Source organism: Carettochelys insculpta, chromosome 1, assembly GCF_033958435.1.
Source record: "Carettochelys insculpta isolate YL-2023 chromosome 1, ASM3395843v1, whole genome shotgun sequence".
NCBI lineage: Eukaryota > Metazoa > Chordata > Testudines > Carettochelyidae > Carettochelys > Carettochelys insculpta.
Genome location: NC_134137.1, coordinates 376,072,790 through 376,090,760, shown reverse-complemented (window position 1 = coordinate 376,090,760; position 17,971 = coordinate 376,072,790). Strand labels below are relative to the sequence as shown.

General features: G+C 58.7%; 1 protein-coding gene across 1 annotated transcript in view; it reads right to left on the bottom strand.

Moving 5' to 3' along the window:
- Positions 1 to 3,839: 3,839 nt before the first annotated feature.
- The window catches only part of SMO (smoothened, frizzled class receptor), a 36,399-nt gene continuing 22,267 nt past the window's right edge, over positions 3,840 to 17,971 (bottom strand). The window contains 6 exon segments of the mRNA XM_074975805.1: positions 3,840 to 7,370; positions 8,654 to 8,788; positions 10,747 to 10,895; positions 12,662 to 12,847; positions 13,987 to 14,095; positions 14,813 to 14,905. Of these exon segments, the coding sequence (XP_074831906.1) occupies positions 6,745 to 7,370; positions 8,654 to 8,788; positions 10,747 to 10,895; positions 12,662 to 12,847; positions 13,987 to 14,095; positions 14,813 to 14,905 (1,298 nt within the window). The 3' untranslated portion in view covers positions 3,840 to 6,744.

Here is a 17,971-nt window from a genome sequence, read left to right as displayed (position 1 = left end):
AGGGCCTGGGGCAGGTTAGATAAAAAAACAAAACTCCACCAGGGGCTGGTGCTTGGTCCTGCTGTGAGGGCAGGGCCTGGACTTGGTGGCTGCTGAAGGTCCCTTCCAGTCCTAGGATAGGAGCCCTACCTCTCACTGCTTTGCTGGTGCCCCTCTAATCTTGTCTCCTGGTCTGTCTTCCCCCAGTACCCCTTTGTTCAGCCTCAGGGTCCCATTCCAGCCCCAGGCTCTTCCCTACTGGCTCAGCTGAGGCCCCCCAGACTCAAACCATGGATGAGGGAGGGAGGTGGTGGGAAAATATTGCAGCCTGCTTCTCATTCCCCTTCTTTTTAAATGCTCCCTTCTCCTGCCCCCCACCTCAGTAAGGCACTAGCGCCGCCAGCCCAGCGCAGCCCACCGCAGACAGAGCATATGTACACCTTCCCCATGAGCATATGGCCACACTGGGTCAGATCAAAGGTGCATCTCGCCCAGTGTCCCATCTTCCAACAGAGGCCAATGCCAGGTGCCCCGGAGGGGGTGAACAGAACAGGTAACAATCAAGTGATCCCCTCTTGCTACTCATCTCCAGTCTCTGACAAACAGCCCAGGGACACCATTCCGACCCATCCAGACTAATAGCCATCAATGGACCCCACCTCCAAGAATTCATCTAGCTCTCTTGTTAACCCCATTGAAGTCCTGGTCTTCACAACATCCTCTGGCAAAGAGTTCCACGGGTCTACTATGAGCTGCGCCAAGAAAAACTTCCTTTGGTTGGTTTTAAACCTGCTGCCCCTTAATTCCATTTGGTCACCCCGAGTTCTTGTGTTATGGGAACAAGTGAATAACATTTCCCTATTCACTTCTTCCCCACCGGTCATGGTTTTACAGACCTCTATCACATCCCCCCCCCTTAGTCTCCTTTTTCCTACGCTGAAAAGCCCCAGTCATTTTAATCTCTCTTCACATGGGACCCATTCCAAACCCCTAATCATTTTCATTGCCCTTTTCTGAACCTTTTCCAATGCCGAGATATCTTTTTGGAGCTGAGGCAACCACCTCTGTATGAGAACAAGAAGTCTTGTGGCACCTTATAGACTAACAGCGGGTCTTTGCCCACAAAAGCTCATGCTCCAAAATATCTGTTAGTTTTTAAGGTGCCACAGGACTTCTTGTTTTTCTTGAAGCTACAGACTAACACGGCTACCCCTCTGATACACATCTGTATGCACTATCCAAGATGTGGCTGTACCATGGATTTCTATAGAGGCATTAATATATTCTCTGTCTTATTCTCCATCCGTTTTTCAATGATTCCTAACACGAAGCTGAACCACTTGGCCTGTTGGGCCTTGGGACCCCCAAAGCAGGACAGAGCAGCCCTGCATCTCCTCTTGCAGGCGCATGAGCAATTAGCACACTCCCAGGGGCTAATTTTCACCAGTGGTCGACCAAAGATGCCCCCAACCACCTCCTGCCAACGCAGGCACCAACTAACCCCGTAGGGCAGCAGTCGCATGTCCTCCCCAAAGGTGCAGGGCTGGGTGGCACGTCCGCTCAGCTCTTACGCACGCTGCCGCTGCAATGCAGGACTGTCTCGTCATCGCTGCAGCGAACTTCCACTCCTCCCACCAGCCAAGGCTGCAGAACTCCCTGGTTCTTTCCATCCCAGGCCCAGCGGATACACTGAGCTAGGGTGACCACATTGCTCTATGGCAAGCACAGGACACCGACCTCTGGGGATGGAGGCAGGGCTGCTCTCCCATGTCAGACCTCCTTGGCGATGGGGGCTGCTGCTCCAGGGGTGGCACCTGGGCTGGGGAGTCTGCAGCCTCCAATGAGGAGGCACCAGGGACGAAGGGGAGTGGAGGATGGGGGCTCCAGAACCCCTGGGTGGGGGAAGGGCAGGGAACTGTAGTACCCAGAGGCACTGAGACCCCATTCTCGGGTGAGTGAAGTCTCAGCCCCACAGCCTGGGCTGAGAGCCAGCTGGCCTTTAGCTCCTGTGGTCACAGGTTCAATCCCTAGTGCTGGCAACCTGGGCCATTAGCCTTACAGAATGAAGCAGGCAGCCAATCCACACGAAAGGGCTCCCTGGCAATGGGAGCTGCCTCCCCTAAGCGTAGGGCACCAGGGAATGAGGCAGCTGCCCCATTGTGGAGTTTGCCACCAGTGGGGGCTGCCACTGTGAGGTGCTGGGGAATGGGGCAGCAGCCCCACAGAGGAGCTCCCCTGCAGCAGGAGCTGCTGGCACAAGGTGCAGATCTCCAGGGAACAGGACAGGCCCCACAGCAAAGGAGCTGCCTGGCAGGAGAAGCTGCTGTCCCAAAACACACGGTGCCAGGAACAGAATCCCTGTAAAATACGGGACCATCTGCCTATTTTCTTAAAAAAGTCAGGATGCCCATGAGACAGCTTAAAGAAGGGACTGTCCTGGGAAAAGGGGACGGACGCTCACTCTGAGGCTTGCCCTGCAGCTCCCCACCAGCTCGGAGAAAAATGCTCTTGAATGAACTATTGAACTCTCGGGAAACAATCAGCTCCGCCCAGACAGATCTACTGCTCTCCTGCCAATAAGGAGTTGACTCTATGGTGACTAGAACTGGGGATCCCATTATGCACCTCTCCTCTATATGCACTGGGCTGACAGACACGGGCCTGGAGAAGCAGGTAAGGGAACATCCTGGCTTTGACCTGTTTCCGAGAGGCAGCAAACTAGCCATGTCACCAGGCACATTTCAGTGGAAAGAGACACCACCCGCCGGAGAATGCTTTGTCGAGAACATTCACCACCCTCCTTCAAGTCCCTGACCTCTCCTTTGACAGAAACTTAAGGATGAGGCAGCTGATGGGCGGAGATCACTGGTGATCAATATGGTCACTCAATTTCCCTGTACTCTCCCACCCGTCTGTAGCCATCTGTTATCTTGTCTCGGACCGAGTTCTTGGTTTGTTTTGTGCATTGGGCAGCATTTTATTTAGAGTCAGTTGCCCTGTGTTCTCTGGACAGCTGGCTTGCCCACTTCTCCCATGATGAAGCGACCTTTGTAAATTTCAACAAAGGAGCAGAAAAATCCCCTCTGGTTTTAGAAGAATTTTAGGAAATCAGAATGGAACATTGAAAGAAGTTTTTAAAACCATCTAAATTAACAGAGTGGCTTTAAATCCAGTGCCCATTTGCCTTATGAACAGGAGTATAATGTTCCATTTAGATCATGCCTCTATCTACACTTATCGATGGTGCAGTGCTAGAAGACAGGCTGGGCTTCCTGGCATTAGAGTGTGCCGTGGGCAGGGCAACAGGGACAGAGTTAAGTCGTTTGGGTTCTCTCACCTGTACATTCCTGTTTAACTGAATCAACATTATCTCTTCACCTATATGAATTCCTTAGCTCGTTAAAACAAAATAATTCTTTAAACCCAGTTTACCTCCCTTCATGATCTTCCTTTAACTTTTGCAAGAATCATGATTCAGATGATGAAAAATCACCAGTAAGTTTCATTTTGGTAGAAGGCAGTTTTACACCTAGGTCCTCTGTGCTTTGGGTTCCCAAGCACTACAGGAAAATGCCTATGCATATAAAACAGTCATTATTTCCACTGAATTATTTCCAATTTTTTTTTAAATTGGGTAGACAATTCTACTGGCCTGAGGTTTTTATAAAAGCTCATTTTTACACCCTTTCAATGCTGCTGGACTTAAAATGGCAATATGCACTTGCGTGAAATTCTCCATTGGATTTCTGGGCTTTTTAATGTTTTAGTCTTTTTAAAAGAAGAAGCTACCAAGCTTTTCTCCATCAGGTGATGCTGGATTATTGTTCAGTATGTGCAAATAAGGCGGAAGACAACTCAGCTGAAACATAGCAAATTTAATACTGATGAAAGCATTTTTTCCTCTAGACAGAAAAAAAATAACCTGTAGAACTTGCCATCAGTGGGCATCACCGAGACCAGAAGTAAGTTGGATTCAACAGAAATTTACATAAACAATAAACACCAACAGATATAAAACACATCAGGAAAGATATGAAACATCACACCTTGGAGCTTAGCTTAACACTGCCAAGGACTGGGGAAAACCTCACTGAAGAAGAGAGCCCTGCACACATATAGAAACGCGGATCCTTGTTTGATCTGCAACTGCCAGGCTCAACTCCTCATCTAAGCTGCAACTTGGATTTTACTAGCCAGATGTATCTGATGAAGTGGGTCTTTGCCCACAGAAGCTTATGTTCCAATTTGTCTGCTAGTCACAAGGTGCCACAAGACTTCTCATTGTTTTTGCGGATACAGACTCGCTCAGCTACCCCTCTGATAGCGGAGCAGACACCGGTACCGGTATCATGTGAGCCGTAGACATGCAGGGCTCTACCCTGAAGAGCTGATTATTCCATATCTAACCACTAGGAATCCTACACCTTCTTCCAAAACATTGGCATGGGCCACTGTCAGACACGATACTGAACTCGATACAGCTGGGGTCTGAAACAGTCTTTTTATGTTCCAGAAATCCCAGGCCCGTATGGAACTATTTACCACTTAAATCAAGCTGAAAGCGGCAGCATTTTTCCTGGGCATTATATTATTTGCCAGCCTTTGTAAACTGGGCCCTATACAGGAGTTTGGGATGCAGAACCCTCAATAGGATAATTAGGGGCAGGAGAAACCAAAGGCACTTAGGTGCTTTTCCAAGTCCCTAGCCCCTGGGCAGCCAGGCTGGGAGCCATGTTAGACTGACTGAGAACGCCAGGTCCAGTCCTCCCCAGACTTGTGGGGTGGGGGATGGGGTTCAGATCTGGCTAGAATGGGCTTAGCTGGTCCCCAACCCCCCTGTGCCAAACTGGAAGTCTGGCTCCCGACCCACCCTGCAAACTTTACCCCGCTCCAGTGGGAAGTGATTCCCTGCCGGGCCAGGGGAGGCGGGAACCCCGCAGCTGCTGAACTTTGGACCAGTCATGACTCGCATCCCACTGAACCTCCAACTCTCCAGCAAAGGGGATCCCAACCACCTGGCTGGTTCGGAGGGCACCCGAAAGGACGTTTCAATTGCTCTGGATGTGCTCCACCTGGGGAACCCGCAGCCACCAACACAGCCGCCCTTCTCGCAGGAAGGAGCCACTGCAGCTACTCTGGTTTGGAGCACAGCTGCTCTGTCTGTGTCACCACCTGCCAATTGAAAGGCACTTCCCTGATGCTGGGGATGCTGGGATACAGGAGGAGTAACGCCCCCCCCCCAGCAAGAGTCCATCCTCTCAGGCTGCATCTTTGTTAAGGGGATGCCAGTGACAAGGAGCAACCTGGGCACAGCAGGAAGGCGTTTTTCAGGTCTCAGTGACACCTGTTCCAGCCAGCAGAATGCCGCTGACTGCTGTGGGGTCACGCCGGTGGGATGGGGATCGGTGCCTCAGCACGGGGCACCTGTTGGACGTGAGAAGGGCATTAATGTTTCGTAGTCCACAGAGAAAAGGACAGTAAACACAGTCTGGGCCCAAGGCAGGCGACACAACGCATTCCTGCAAGGGATTTCCAGCTGGGACCCTCGTAAACATCTGTGCATGGTACGTACGGGTAGTAAAAATGCCGGTAACACAACTGAAATATTTAAACCTGCTAAGCAGCATCTGCTGGGCGGGGCCCAGTCGGCTTCCCCTGCAACCGTGTGCTGGCTTGGAAGTGCTTCCCTGGCTACCAAGCCAGATCTCCAACAGGGGCTTTCATAGAGACGGAGCAGGTGGGGACTACATGTCCCAAAATGCAGGGGACTCCAAATCCCAGCATACAATGCTTTGCGAGTGCCACACACAGCACTACGAGCTGGGACTCCTTGTCCCCCCGCCCCCTGCAGCAGCTCACAATGTGTCCCATTTGTCACAAGTCTCGCCCCGCCCCCCCGGGTAGTAATGTGTCCCCGCCCCCAAGGGTGGGCTATGCTGATTGGCTGAGTCACCGAGGGTGATGCTGGTGACGTGTCACACTGGACAAAGGTACCACCTCTCCTGGCAATAGCCAATGGGTGAAGATCCGGGAGCGGTGCGGCTCTGGACAGTTTAACAGGCAGACACCTAAATCAGCTCTGCCGCCATCTATTTCAGTTACGCGGCAAAGAACCACCAGCCCTTTCCTTTCACCCCTGGCTTGGTCCATGGGGCAGCAAAGCTCCTGGGAGAAGGAAGCCAGGAGACCCTCTCCAGACAGAACCCACAGCCACCTTGAGACCAAGCCAGGGAGGGACGTTCCTCTCCTTCTCCAAGGCTCATCCCCATCCCTCCTCGGTCCACACATCTGGGAGGACTCGCGGCACCCGGCTGGGGCAGGGCTGCAAGTGGGCAAGTCCTTGAGAAACTCCATGCAGCAGGGTGAGGAGCGCACGACTCCATCGGGGAGCTGGGACATGCTGGATCCATCCCGCAATCCCCGCAGGAGCCCGGCCGCTGGGGGCAGCTCCAGCAAACGTCCCTTTGGTTTCCTTTCTGTCGCCCGCGGACCAATAAATAACGCTAGCTGGCAGGCCAAGGTCTGGTGCGGGGGAAGACCAGCAGGAATCCCAGGAAGGGGAAGGAGTTGAAAAGCCACCACAAGCTACCAAGGGAGCGACGAGGTTTGCGACAGAGGAGAACCTGCCTTGGAGCGAAAACCATCCACGGTTGGGACCTGGGGAAGGAGCTGTAACCTCACATCTCTCCACTGCGGGGGCTGCAGACTCTGAGGAGTGAGGTGATGCTGCTGCGAGTTTCCAGGGTTGCCTGTTTCCCTGCTGGCCTAGAAGTCCGAGTCGGCATCCAGCAACTCAGCATCCATGAGGTTAGTCTGGGAGTGGATGGGGGCGAAGGCTGCCCTCCTGCCCGGAGTCCTCAGCCCACAGGGGACGCTCCTGCCGGGCAGGGTGAGGGGATCCAGGCCCAGGGTGGGGAGCTGGGACGTGCCCTTGTGCTGCTGGCGTGCCAGGAAGCACCTTGTGCTGTCCTCAAGGGCCAGATCTTCCTGGGGCCCGGCCTCGGGGCAGAAGGGGCTGCTGATCAGGTGGACGGCGGTGTGTTTCCTGGAGCTGGCGGTGTTGTCCTGGGGTCCCCGGGCGAACAGGCCTTCATGCTGGGAGATGCCAAGCCTCAAGCTAGGGTAGGAGCCGGGGGGCAGTACCTCTCCTGCGAGCGGAGACTCCCTGGGGAGGGTGACCAGGCACTTCTGCCGGGGCAGTTTGGGCAGGCGCGGGACGGCACTGCGGGCCTGTGGGGCAAAGTAGCCCCCGTCGCAGATCTCGGGCGCAGGCCCCAGTGGGCCGACTTCCTTCTTCTTCCTCCGCTTCTTCTTGCGGCCGGCTCTCTTCTCCGGCTCCGGGAGCAGCTCGGCTTCCACCACCCACAGGCTGGCCCTCTCCTCAGGCGGCACTGGGGACAAGAGAGAGGGGACGGGGTTAGAGGGCCCTTCCGGGGTAGGCTAACTCTTACAACACCCCAGGTGAGCTCAGCCAATGGGACAGCAAGAGCTGGACCTGAGCGTGGGCAAGCGTGGTCCTCACCAGCTCCGTCACTGCGCCCCAGGCCCAGCTCAGGGATTCCCTGGCTGCTTCCCGATGGCTCCCTATCCGAACCCCGGCTCCTTCCTGTTCCTGTCACGGGGCTCCTTCCACAGCTCTGCCATGCCCATCTGCCGTTCCCTGCTCTCCCAGCCCTGGTCCGCCCACCAGGCACAGCTCTACCAGCAGCCCTCAGTCCTCACTTGCATCCCGACCTGCGCTGTCTGGGATCTCACGCGGCAGTTTTAACGCTGGGCTGTGACAGTTCAGAGCATCTCAGCCAACGTTCCATCCACGTGCAGAATAAATTTGCACCGAGGCGTGGGCAGAGGTGCCCCCACCCATCAAAACCCGCTGCCAGCTGCACATGCTCTGCTCAGCAGCTGAGTGGCTGCCCAAGTGCTCAGCTTATGGCGAACGCTGGTCACAGCCAAATTCCAGGTCACAGAATCATAGAACACGAGGACTGGAAGGGACCTCGAGAGGCCATCGAGTCCAGCCCCCTGCCCCAATGGCAGGACCAAGTACTGTCTAAACCATCCCTGACAGACATCTATCAGGTCATGGAATTACATCACCTCTGGCTCCACCTGGCAATCTTCTTCCCTGCCTTTCATGTGCGGCGAGCCCACCCCAGACGTAGCTGCATTTCCACGGCTGGGGCACGGTCCCTCTCCTGTCCCTGTGACTTCACTCCTTGTGCCTATGGCCCCACAGCACTCGAGCAGGCGGTGGGCAGATATCACCACCCTTATTTTCCGCCCAGGGAAATGGAGGCTGAACACAGACATGGATTTGCCTCAGATCATGGACCAGGTTAGCGCCAGGCTGACAGGGAACGCCAAATTCTCCTGACTCCCAATCCAGTGCTTCTCGCCTAGAAGCCGGGTGCTCTGCCGGCCTCGTGGCTAAGGCACTGGGAAGCAGGAGACCTGCTTTCAATGCTTGGCTCTGTAGACCTTCAGCTCTCTGCCTCAGTTTCCCATCTGCCAGACACTAGACTGCAGGGCCTGACCCACTACAAAGGGGCCCTGATCGCAACAGAACCTTCCAGCTGCTCGTGAGACGCGAAGGACCTTGCGTAGATGCGCACAACGTCACACCCATGATACCCGCCTGCCTCCCTCGCCTCCCCACGCTTTCCCGGGGCCTCACCGGGCGTCGCCACGGGAGTGACCGAGACGTCCTGTGGCAGGATGGCTCCTCTTCTGGCCACCATCTTGGTGACGTGCTGGGCCCAGGCTGAGGACATGTCGGCCGACGGCTCATTGATATCGAAAGCCAGACCCGCTGGGAGGAGAGCCACAGAGGAGAATGACAGCCCGCTCAGCTGAGAGGGGAATCCCTCGGCCTGAGCCGGGTAGGGCCGGGATCCTTCACGGTCACCCCCGTCTGCCCCATCCCCGAGCTGCCCCCACAACAGTCCCGTTCCAACCGGGAGGCCCTCCAGTGCCCATACAATGTCCTCAAGCCGGACCTGACCCCCAGAGGTTGGACCGTGCACGAACGGCCCGCTTTACGGCTGCCAGCGCCGTGCTCTCCCGCTGGCATCCCAGAGGCCTTTGCAGCCCCAACAGCAACCAAGCGATGGCTGAAGGGGCCAGAAATCAGCCTGCAGTGATTCTGGCCGAGGGGGGCCGCGGAGGCACGGTCTGGGCCTTTCAGGGGCTCCTCGTCACGGCAGGGAAAGCTGCTGCAGGAACCAGGCTAGAATGTGGCTCCCAGCACCGCAGGGCTGACAGGAGTAAAAACTTCTGTAGTCTCTGAGTCAGCAGCTGCTATTCTGTATACAGCCAGGCAGGACGGCCCAGGGGTTAAGGCACATCTGGGTCCAATTCCCTGCTCTGCCAGAGCAACCCTCAGCCTCCCCTGCCTTGGTTTCCCTTCTGCCGAATGGCAAAGAGCCCTGCCCTCTCAGGGACGTGCCAGGGTAATTCCAAAGACTCGGGTGCTCCAATGTCATGGCAACGTGGGCCGCCCAGGTAACAGCTAGACAATCACCCACTGTGGCAGCCTCCTGGGTCTCGGGGCACAAGACGGTCTTGGTGGGGGAAGGGGGATTTGGAAATCAGTGGCCCCGCGGCCAGGACGTGGCTCGCTCTCTCGAGAGCCATTGATGGTTATTAGCCACGTGATCAGGCTGCAACCCCGTGCTCTGGGTGCCCCGGCCTCTGTTTTCCAGGCTGGGGAATGGGCCACTTGCTGTTTCCCTGCTCTGTTTACTTCCTTTGGGCACCTGGCCACGGCCAGAGACGCTCCCGGGCTTGCGGGACCATCGGCCTCACCCAGCTGGGCTGTCCCAGAGGCTGAGAGAGCTGTGATTCAGCCAAACGCCGAACCACAAGGCAGCATCACAAGCACGCTCAGACCTAGGTGTTACAGGCTGGGCTGGGGGCACCACAGCCCCAGTGAGGACAGAGGGGGCACCTTGCTGAGAACCGCGTCCCATGTCCCCCACTGCAAAGCTGGGCTCGCAGAAGGATCCTTCCCCTCAGCCTGGGAAGCGGGGACAGAGGGGCTGCGAATCCGGCATGGAAGAGGGGCCCTGCGCTGGGGCAGTGTGTAAAGCCCATGTCCCCCCACACCCCCTGCACGGGACACACCCATGGGCCTGTCCTGCAAGATGGTGTGCAAAGCCCATGTCCCCTTTGCTCCCCTTGCACGGCACATATCCATGGGCCCGTTGTGCGAGCCAGTGTGCAAACACCACGCGGCACTCCCTTTGCATGGGACATACTCACAGGCCCGTCGTGCGAGACACTATGCAAAGCCCACACCCCTCCCCTCGCACAGGACATACCCATGGGCCCGTCATGTGAATGGTGTGCCAAGCCCACGACCCCCTCGCCTCGCACGAGACATACCCACAGGCCTGTTGTGAGAGACAGTGTTCAAAGCCCACACCCCTCTCGCCTCGCACGGGACATACCCACGGGCCCGTCGTGCGAGACGGTGTTCAAAGCCCACACCCCTCTCGCCTCGCACGGGACATACCCACGGGCCCGTCGTGCGAGACGGTGTGCAAAGCCCAACCCCCTCGCCTCGCACGGGACATACCCACGGGCCCGTCGTGCGAGATGGTGTGCAAAGCCCACCCCCCTCGCCTCGCACGGGACATACCCACGGGCCCGTCGTGCGAGACGGTGTTCAAAGCCCACACCCCTCTCGCCTCGCACGGGACATACCCACGGGCCCGTCGTGCGAGACGGTGTGCAAAGCCCAACCCCCTCGCCTCGCACGGGACATACCCACGGGCCCGTCGTGCGAGATGGTGTGCATGCTGAAGGTTAGCTCCTGCTCCGGGTTGTGCAGCAGCTCCTTCCGCTTGGAGAAGGCCTTGGCGATCATCTTGCTCTTTTTCATCCTCTTGGGCTCATCGTCGCTCTGGCCGGTCAGCCTGCAGGGGTGAGAGCGGGTTGGGGGGCAGCGCTGGTTCGGGGGGGGAAGGAAGGGCCGGGCACCGATCTGCTCCAGCGGGGGGCAGGAAATCCTTGGGGGGGGGGGTGCTGAGCGCCAGGACTTCCGCTCCTGCGTTGCCCCCTCCTGCTAAGCCAGGAAGCCGTCTGTCTGTCCCTCACTTAGGGAGCCCCTCTGGCTTCCTGCCCAAAGGCCTGGTGTCCCCCTCCCTTCCCTGGAGTCCCCCAGCCTGCTCCCTGGGGGAGGCCGCTGCCACGAAGGCCGGGGTTCTGCAGGGGCCACTTGGGCAGAGGGCCAGGATGGGGCTGCGAAGGATGCAACAGCGCCCAGCTGCATTTCCCTCAGCACAAAGGCTGCTGGGGGGCTCGCGGCTGCCCCGCCGGCAGCGCTGGGCCCCGTCCAGCACCCCGCCTCTGGGCTCAACGCCTTTGTTGGAGCACTGCCGGCACCCCCTCTGGCAGCTCCCCGGGCAGCCTGACGGAACCCCCGGACCTCTGCTCTGGGCGGACAAGTCCCTTGGCTTCAGCCACCGGCGCGGTGGGCCTGGAGAGCTGGGGAAGGGTCTGGATACAGCCGGGGAGACCATCGCCCTCTGCAGAGCTGCACTGAGGTGCCATGCGGGTGCGGGCGGCTGCATGAGCTTCCCTCCCGCCAGCCGAGGGGCCAAGTTCAGCCTCCAGGCTGGGCCGTCCCTGAGCTCGCTGGGGCAAACCACAGGAGGTGATGGGTCAGGCTGAGCGAGGCTCCCGCCACGCCTCAGGCCAGGGGCCGGTCTGGTGACTCTTGTGCCAGCCTGGTGTTGGATCCAGCCCTGGCCTCCTTCCCCCAGCCCGGGCCTGGCTCCGGCCCCGGCCTCCTTCCCCCCCAGCCCGGGCCTGGCTCCGGCCCCGGCCTCCTTCCCCCCCAGCCCGGGCCTGGCTCCGGCCCCGGCCTCCTTCCCCCCCAGCCCGGGCCTGGCTCCGGCCCCGGCCTCCTTCCCCCCCAGCCCGGGCCTGGCTCCGGCCCCGGCCTCCTTCCCCCCCAGCCCGGGCCTGGCTCCGGCCCCGGCCTCCTTCCCCCTCAGCCCGGGCCTGGCTCCGGCCCCGGCCTCCTTCCCCCCCAGCCCGGGCCTGGCTCCGGCCCCGGCCTCCTTCCCCCCAGCCCGGGCCTGGCTCCGGCCCCGGCCTCCTTCCCCCCCAGGCCCGGGCCTGGCTCCGGCCCCGGCCTCCTTCCCCCCCAGCCCCGGGCCTGGCTCCGGCCCCGGCCTCCTTCCCCCCAGCCTGAGCCTGGCTCCAGCCCCGGCCTCCTTCCCCCTAGCCTGGGCCTGGCTCCGGCCCCGGCCTCCTTCCCCCCAGCCTGGGCCTGGCTCCAGCCCCCGGCCTCCTTCCCCCCAGCCTGGGCCTGGCTCCAGCCCCGGCCTCCCCCCCCAGCTCTGACCTTCCTTTGCCCCAAAGCTATTCTAGTCTCCTGACTCCAACCCTTGGCTGCAGTGCTGGGGCTGGCTGCCACCGCCTTGACTCCGAGGGCCAACTGCCCCTGCTCCAGTCCTTAGACCCAACCCTGCCCACCTTGGCATGGGCACAGCCCGCTCTGTGCCTGCTCTGCTGGGAACCCAGCCCATGACTCAGGAACCAGCTGAGACCTGCCAAATTCGTCACACAGCTGGTGGATGAGGACGGCTATGGGGCCGGGCTGGGCCTTGGGGACGATGGGCATGTGGTCCCCCCAGCTCCTGGGCTCAGCGGGGACCCCAGCAGCTGCCCCCACCTGCACCAGGTGCGCTTCCAGATGAGGAGGGTGGCTTTGGTCCACACCCAGGTGCTCATGGAGATGCCGGTGCCGAACATGGCAAAGAGGTTGATCTTCTCCACCAGCAAGCTGGGCCGGTTCTTGATCTCGCAGTTTGGCACTGGCTTGTTGGTCTGGATGGCGATGGTCACGTTGGCTTCGCACCTGCGGCAGAACCGGGGGGCATGGCGGAAGCCTGCAGCGTAGGGGCTGGAACCCACCCTGGCCTTGGTAATGGGCAGCCCGGGGCAGGCGGAGGTGCCAGGAGCAGCTGTGGCTCAGAATTGGGATGAAACGTGGGGCTGAGTCTGCTCCTCACATCTCGACAGCCCCACGGCCTGCCCAGAGAGCACGCTGATGGGGGCAAAGGAGGCCAGAGCTTCCCTAGAGCCTGGCAGGGATGCAGCCGATGCCCCATGCTTTGGAAGCAGCCGGCAGGGAGCGACCCGGCGCCAAGCACAGACACGGGCTAACAGGAGCTAACGGGCCCCTGCCTGTCCGCGGAGTCGCAGGTTCCTGGGGCTCGGCCGCGTCACACTGCCCCCAGGCCTCGTGCCGCGGTAAAGGGCTCTGCTCCGAGGCCACAGACGGCCGGCACAGCCACACCCAGCCGGGGGCCAGCTGGGACATCCCCGGGGGACTGCTGCTCCCATGGCTTAGGCAGCACCAGGCTGGGGATCCACAAGCGGCCAGACTCCCGCCTGGGGCGTGGGACACACCAACGGGGGGGAAATCGTTCCTTCTTCCGGAGCTGCATAAGGAGCTCTACTAAAATCACAAGCAGCTCCCCAGGGAGACTTGTCCCGCCCCTCTGGGTGAGGGTTAGTTAAAGAGACAGGCAAGGGGCGGAGCAGGAGGGGGGAGCGGCCGTCCCAGGCCCGAAGCCGTTGGGGTCCCCGGAGCAGCTGCCCGAACTGTCCTATGGACAGAACCGGGGGGATTACCCGGGGCAGGGCGTGGCGGGTGGGGGCCGGCGGTGGCAGCTGTGGGGGGCTGCCCTCCCCCCACAATCAGCACACACTCCGCTGTGGCCTCCACCGAGCTTAGGGCCTTCCCGCCAGCAGAGCATGGCCTCCGCTCCCAGCCGCCGGTGCAGGAGCAGGGCTCTACAGGCCGGAGGATGCGTGGAAGGGAGCTCAGCAGGCTGCCAGAGGCGACTCCCTACTGCTGCCGCCTGCGCCCGGTAATCCCTGGCCAGGCCGGTCAGGGAGAGGGACAGGATGGGAGAGGGGAGGGGACTGCAGGGTGGGGGGAGGAGTCTGCCCCCCCTCAGGGCAGGGAGGGCACAGCCTGTTCCCACTTACAGGACGTACTCCCGAAAGCTCCGCTCCCACTCAGCCTGGTTGAAGAAGTCGTAGAAGTGGCAGGCGAAGGTGATGAGCACGAAGCCGAAAGCCAGGAAGCCAAAGATGCCTGGAAGGAAGCACAGAAGGGCCGGGGGGTTAGTCCCACCGCCCCAGGACTGGGAGCCCGGCGGCTGGCCAGAGAGAAGCCCTGATGGAAGCCCAGCGACCAGGAACAGTGAAGGGAGGGGTCAAACCAGGGCTCAGGCGCCTTCGGCACCGCTGCCTTCTGCTGCATCCACTTCTCAGGTGCATTTCTCCCTGCAGAGCTGAATGCACCGTACGCACAGGGGCCACGTTACCTTGGGGTGGAATGCAGCCACCTCTGGGGAGGGCCACGGCAGCACCACAGAACTTTCACACCAGGAAAGGCACAACACACCCAGCATCCGAAGGGGCCAAACGCACTTGCTTGCGCTGGAGTTTGGCCAGGAGGCCTGTGTTAACCAGGCAGAGAGGCACGCAGGCTACAGGAGTGGGCAGGACCCGGCTCTCAGGCCTTACCTAAAAGATGCCACCTCCAGCAGCCTCAGACCAGGCATGTATTTGCTGGGGACTCAGAGGCGACAGCAGCTTAAGTGAGTCACACGTACCTCTCCCGTGTCTTCTCCTGGCCCAGTGCTATCGCCCTGTGCAGGAGCTGGGTCGTACCCCTTCTGCGTCTTCTCCTGGGCAGTGCCATCGCCCTGTGCAGGCACTGGGTCACCCCAGGAGCTCGCACAAGGCTGGCCCTTTGGCACGTGTGGGATCCTGACTCCCAAGGCAAGCCCCGCCCTGCCCCTCTTACCCAGCCGTAACATGGTCTCGTTGATTTTGCTGGCAGCTTTCTCGCTCAGCAGGCCGGGGTGGTTGCTTTTGATGGAGAACAAAGTCATGACCCCTAGGGGCAAACAGACAGCAAGGCAGGTGCATCAGCTCGGCCCCTGGGAGCAGGGCTGCTAGGCAAGAGCCCCAGGGATCGCCGGGGGAGGCCCCTGGAACCCAGTGGGATGGAGCAAGGAGCACGAGCCAGGCTCAAGCGCGGCCGCGGCGCCTTCGCAGGCGGTGTGAGTGTGCCGAGCAGAGCAGGCCGCTGATGGGCAGAGGCACGTGGGCAGGTACCGGCTGCCAAATAGTGCTGCCCTTGCAGCTCAACTCTCCTGCAGAGTGCCCTCTGGGGCAGAGCCTCGACTCCCGTGGGCAGCCCCCAGACCGGGCAGGAGAGTGCTGGGGAAGGGGCGGGCTGCACCTGGCAGGTTTCCCATAACTTGGCTTCTGGCCCTGCAGCAAACTACAAGAGTCCTCTCTGCGCTGGCTGGGGGAGCTTATCCCAGCCTGCCCTGAGCCGACAATCCACCAGGGTCAGGGTTATGTCCAGCCACGACCCAGAGCCCACATCTCGCCCCCGGGCAAGGGAAGGCCAGCACACGTCAGCCACACTGGAATATGGGTTCTGCCTCTCCCTCTAGTGGCTGATCCACAGAGGAGGACAACAGTCAACTATAGCTGCCAGCTACGTGATGCAATGAGGCAGTGTTGCTGTAGCTATATGGGTCACAGAAAAGTAGAGAGACACATTGGGTGAGGTAGTATCTGTTATTGGGCTGAGAGAGAGAAACCGCCAAGCTCCTTGGTCTGGAAAACCTATTTATCTGCTTAACACCAACTAGTTGTTATTGGGGCATTAGACATGGGTGAAACCAGCCAATCCTAAAGACCAGAAAAAAACCGCCTGTCGCCGAGCGACCATTGCCTCAGACCTCTCAGGCCTCACCCGCAAGGGGACTCTGCACGGCCCTTTCAAAAGACGAGCTGGGAGCTTAAGTCTGTAACTTTCCTGGCCGCCCAAAACCCTGGTCCTCATGAAGATGTTGCTGTGATGGGGTTCTGGGGTCCCCCAAGCTCTGCACCCTGTCCGCAGGCAGGAGAGTCTCTCACTCAGCAGTAAAACAGCAGGTTTATTAGCCGACAGGACACAGCATCATACAGAGGAGTCAGTGCAGCCGGCAGAGACAGCCAGTCCAATTCATGTTGGGGAGAGGAGGCCCCGAGGGGCCCCCAGAGCCGGGGCCTTGCCCCCTCCTTTGTCTCTCTCTCTCTCTCAGCCCAGACTAACTGCTTCCAACTCCCAGTTCCAATTTAAACCCCTCAGGCTCCACCTCCCCCTTTGTCTGCAGTACAAAGGTGTTACCTGGTTGTCAGGGTTACCCTCAGCAGGAGCCCCACACCCTCTGTGAGCCACACACACACACACAGGTATCCCCCACTCCATCACATCTCTCCCCCCTTCCAGACCGAACTGAGCGGGGTCACTCAGCCAGTGACCTGGGGAAGTTTGGGGCCCTCCCCTCGTGATTGGGCATCGGCTGCACCCTCAGTGCTCCCCTTGATGTGCACCACCTCCATGTTATAATTCTGCTGGGGGAGGCTCCAACTCAGGAGCTTGGTATTGGCCCTTTTTATGTGATGCAGCCGGGCAAGTCCCTTTAGTTCCCTCAGGTTGGTCGGTCTCCCTGCTTCTGTCTCTGGTCCATCAGCCACGTTCTCAAATCGGGCAGGCAGAGCCCATACAGATGCTGCAGCACCAACAGATTAAATAGTTCTTTTCTGGTCTGGGCCCTGCCCTGTCTGACCACCAGCCCATACAGCTGCTCCGGCCAATGTTTGGAATTCAGTTACAGTCCAGTAAAAGAAGGTACAAATGCTTCCACCCTTGGCATTTAGCCAGACCACCAAAATGGTTGTGTGCCTCAGTTTCCCCTTTTATGCCACACAATAGGTTTGGAATGTTCCTTCTCATGTGAGAGGTTGCAAGACTAGTTACAGGGAACAACGGTGACATTTCAGAGTTACAGACTCCTTCAACATACAACTTATGCTTCTACATCAATGTCATCATGTTAAATGGCTCTTTCCAGACATTTAGTACATGGTACAATTCTACAGCTTTTGGTAGCAGCACCCCTTGGTTACAGCAGTTAGCGTGAGTAACAGAACAAACCCATTGCAACTGTACATTTACGTTGCTCTTTGGTAGACCACAACCTTTGTGCAACATCCTTGAGAATCTGGTATTTTGGGGATAAATGGCTGAGGCCTTTTTTAGCACCATCAAGTTCTAATTTTCTCTCTTGCCCCCTGGGGTGGAAATCTGATCTCTCTGGCTGTGCACTCCCTTCGAACAAGAGCTGGGCCATTGATGATCTCAGGGAGACTTCCCGCTCCCAGCCAGCCTGGAAATTTGCAAACCAAACTGGTTTTTAAAAGTTGTTTTGTGAGTCCCAGATGCAGAATCCACATGAAGGAATCCCTGTTTATCCCTTATCGGCCCACCAGGCCAAAAGCTCCTTTGTCCTTCCACCTCCAACTACTGCCTCCCCATGGAATCAGAATTGGAGTCCAGTGTGAGAATATAAGTGTTTTTAGCATCTGGAGATGGGGAATTGCTGGCGCTCTCCTGCATCCTACAGAGACTGACTGTGCAGCTGTTTCACTTGGTTCTCACAGGGCTGCTCACATTTCCTGGTAGTTTTCACTTTACTTGCACCAACTTCCAATTCCTGAGAAACTTTTACACTGCCTGCTTTGGACCCTTCCAGAGCACAGCCAGTGGTTTCACACTCAGGCAGGTCCTGGCCATCAGGAGCTGAAACAAACTTCTCCCCAGGCAAAGGGTTGCTCTGGTGCTTACAGACAAGCACCTTTCCTGTTCACTCTCCTCCACCTCACTCCCATTTTCTGCAGTCCCCACAGACGGGTCAGGAAAAGTTTCAGGGAAATTCTCTTCCTTAAGAGCTTCCCCAAACAATAACTCACCCCTGTCTGCCTCCACGGGGCACTGCTCCCTTGAGCCACAACCAGCTCCTGGGTTTCACCTACACCCAGGATCACTTCTGGCCCGTTAGGCAGATTCCCACGTAATCCCCCTCCAGGCAGACAGCCAGTACCACCGGACAGAAGGTCAGGA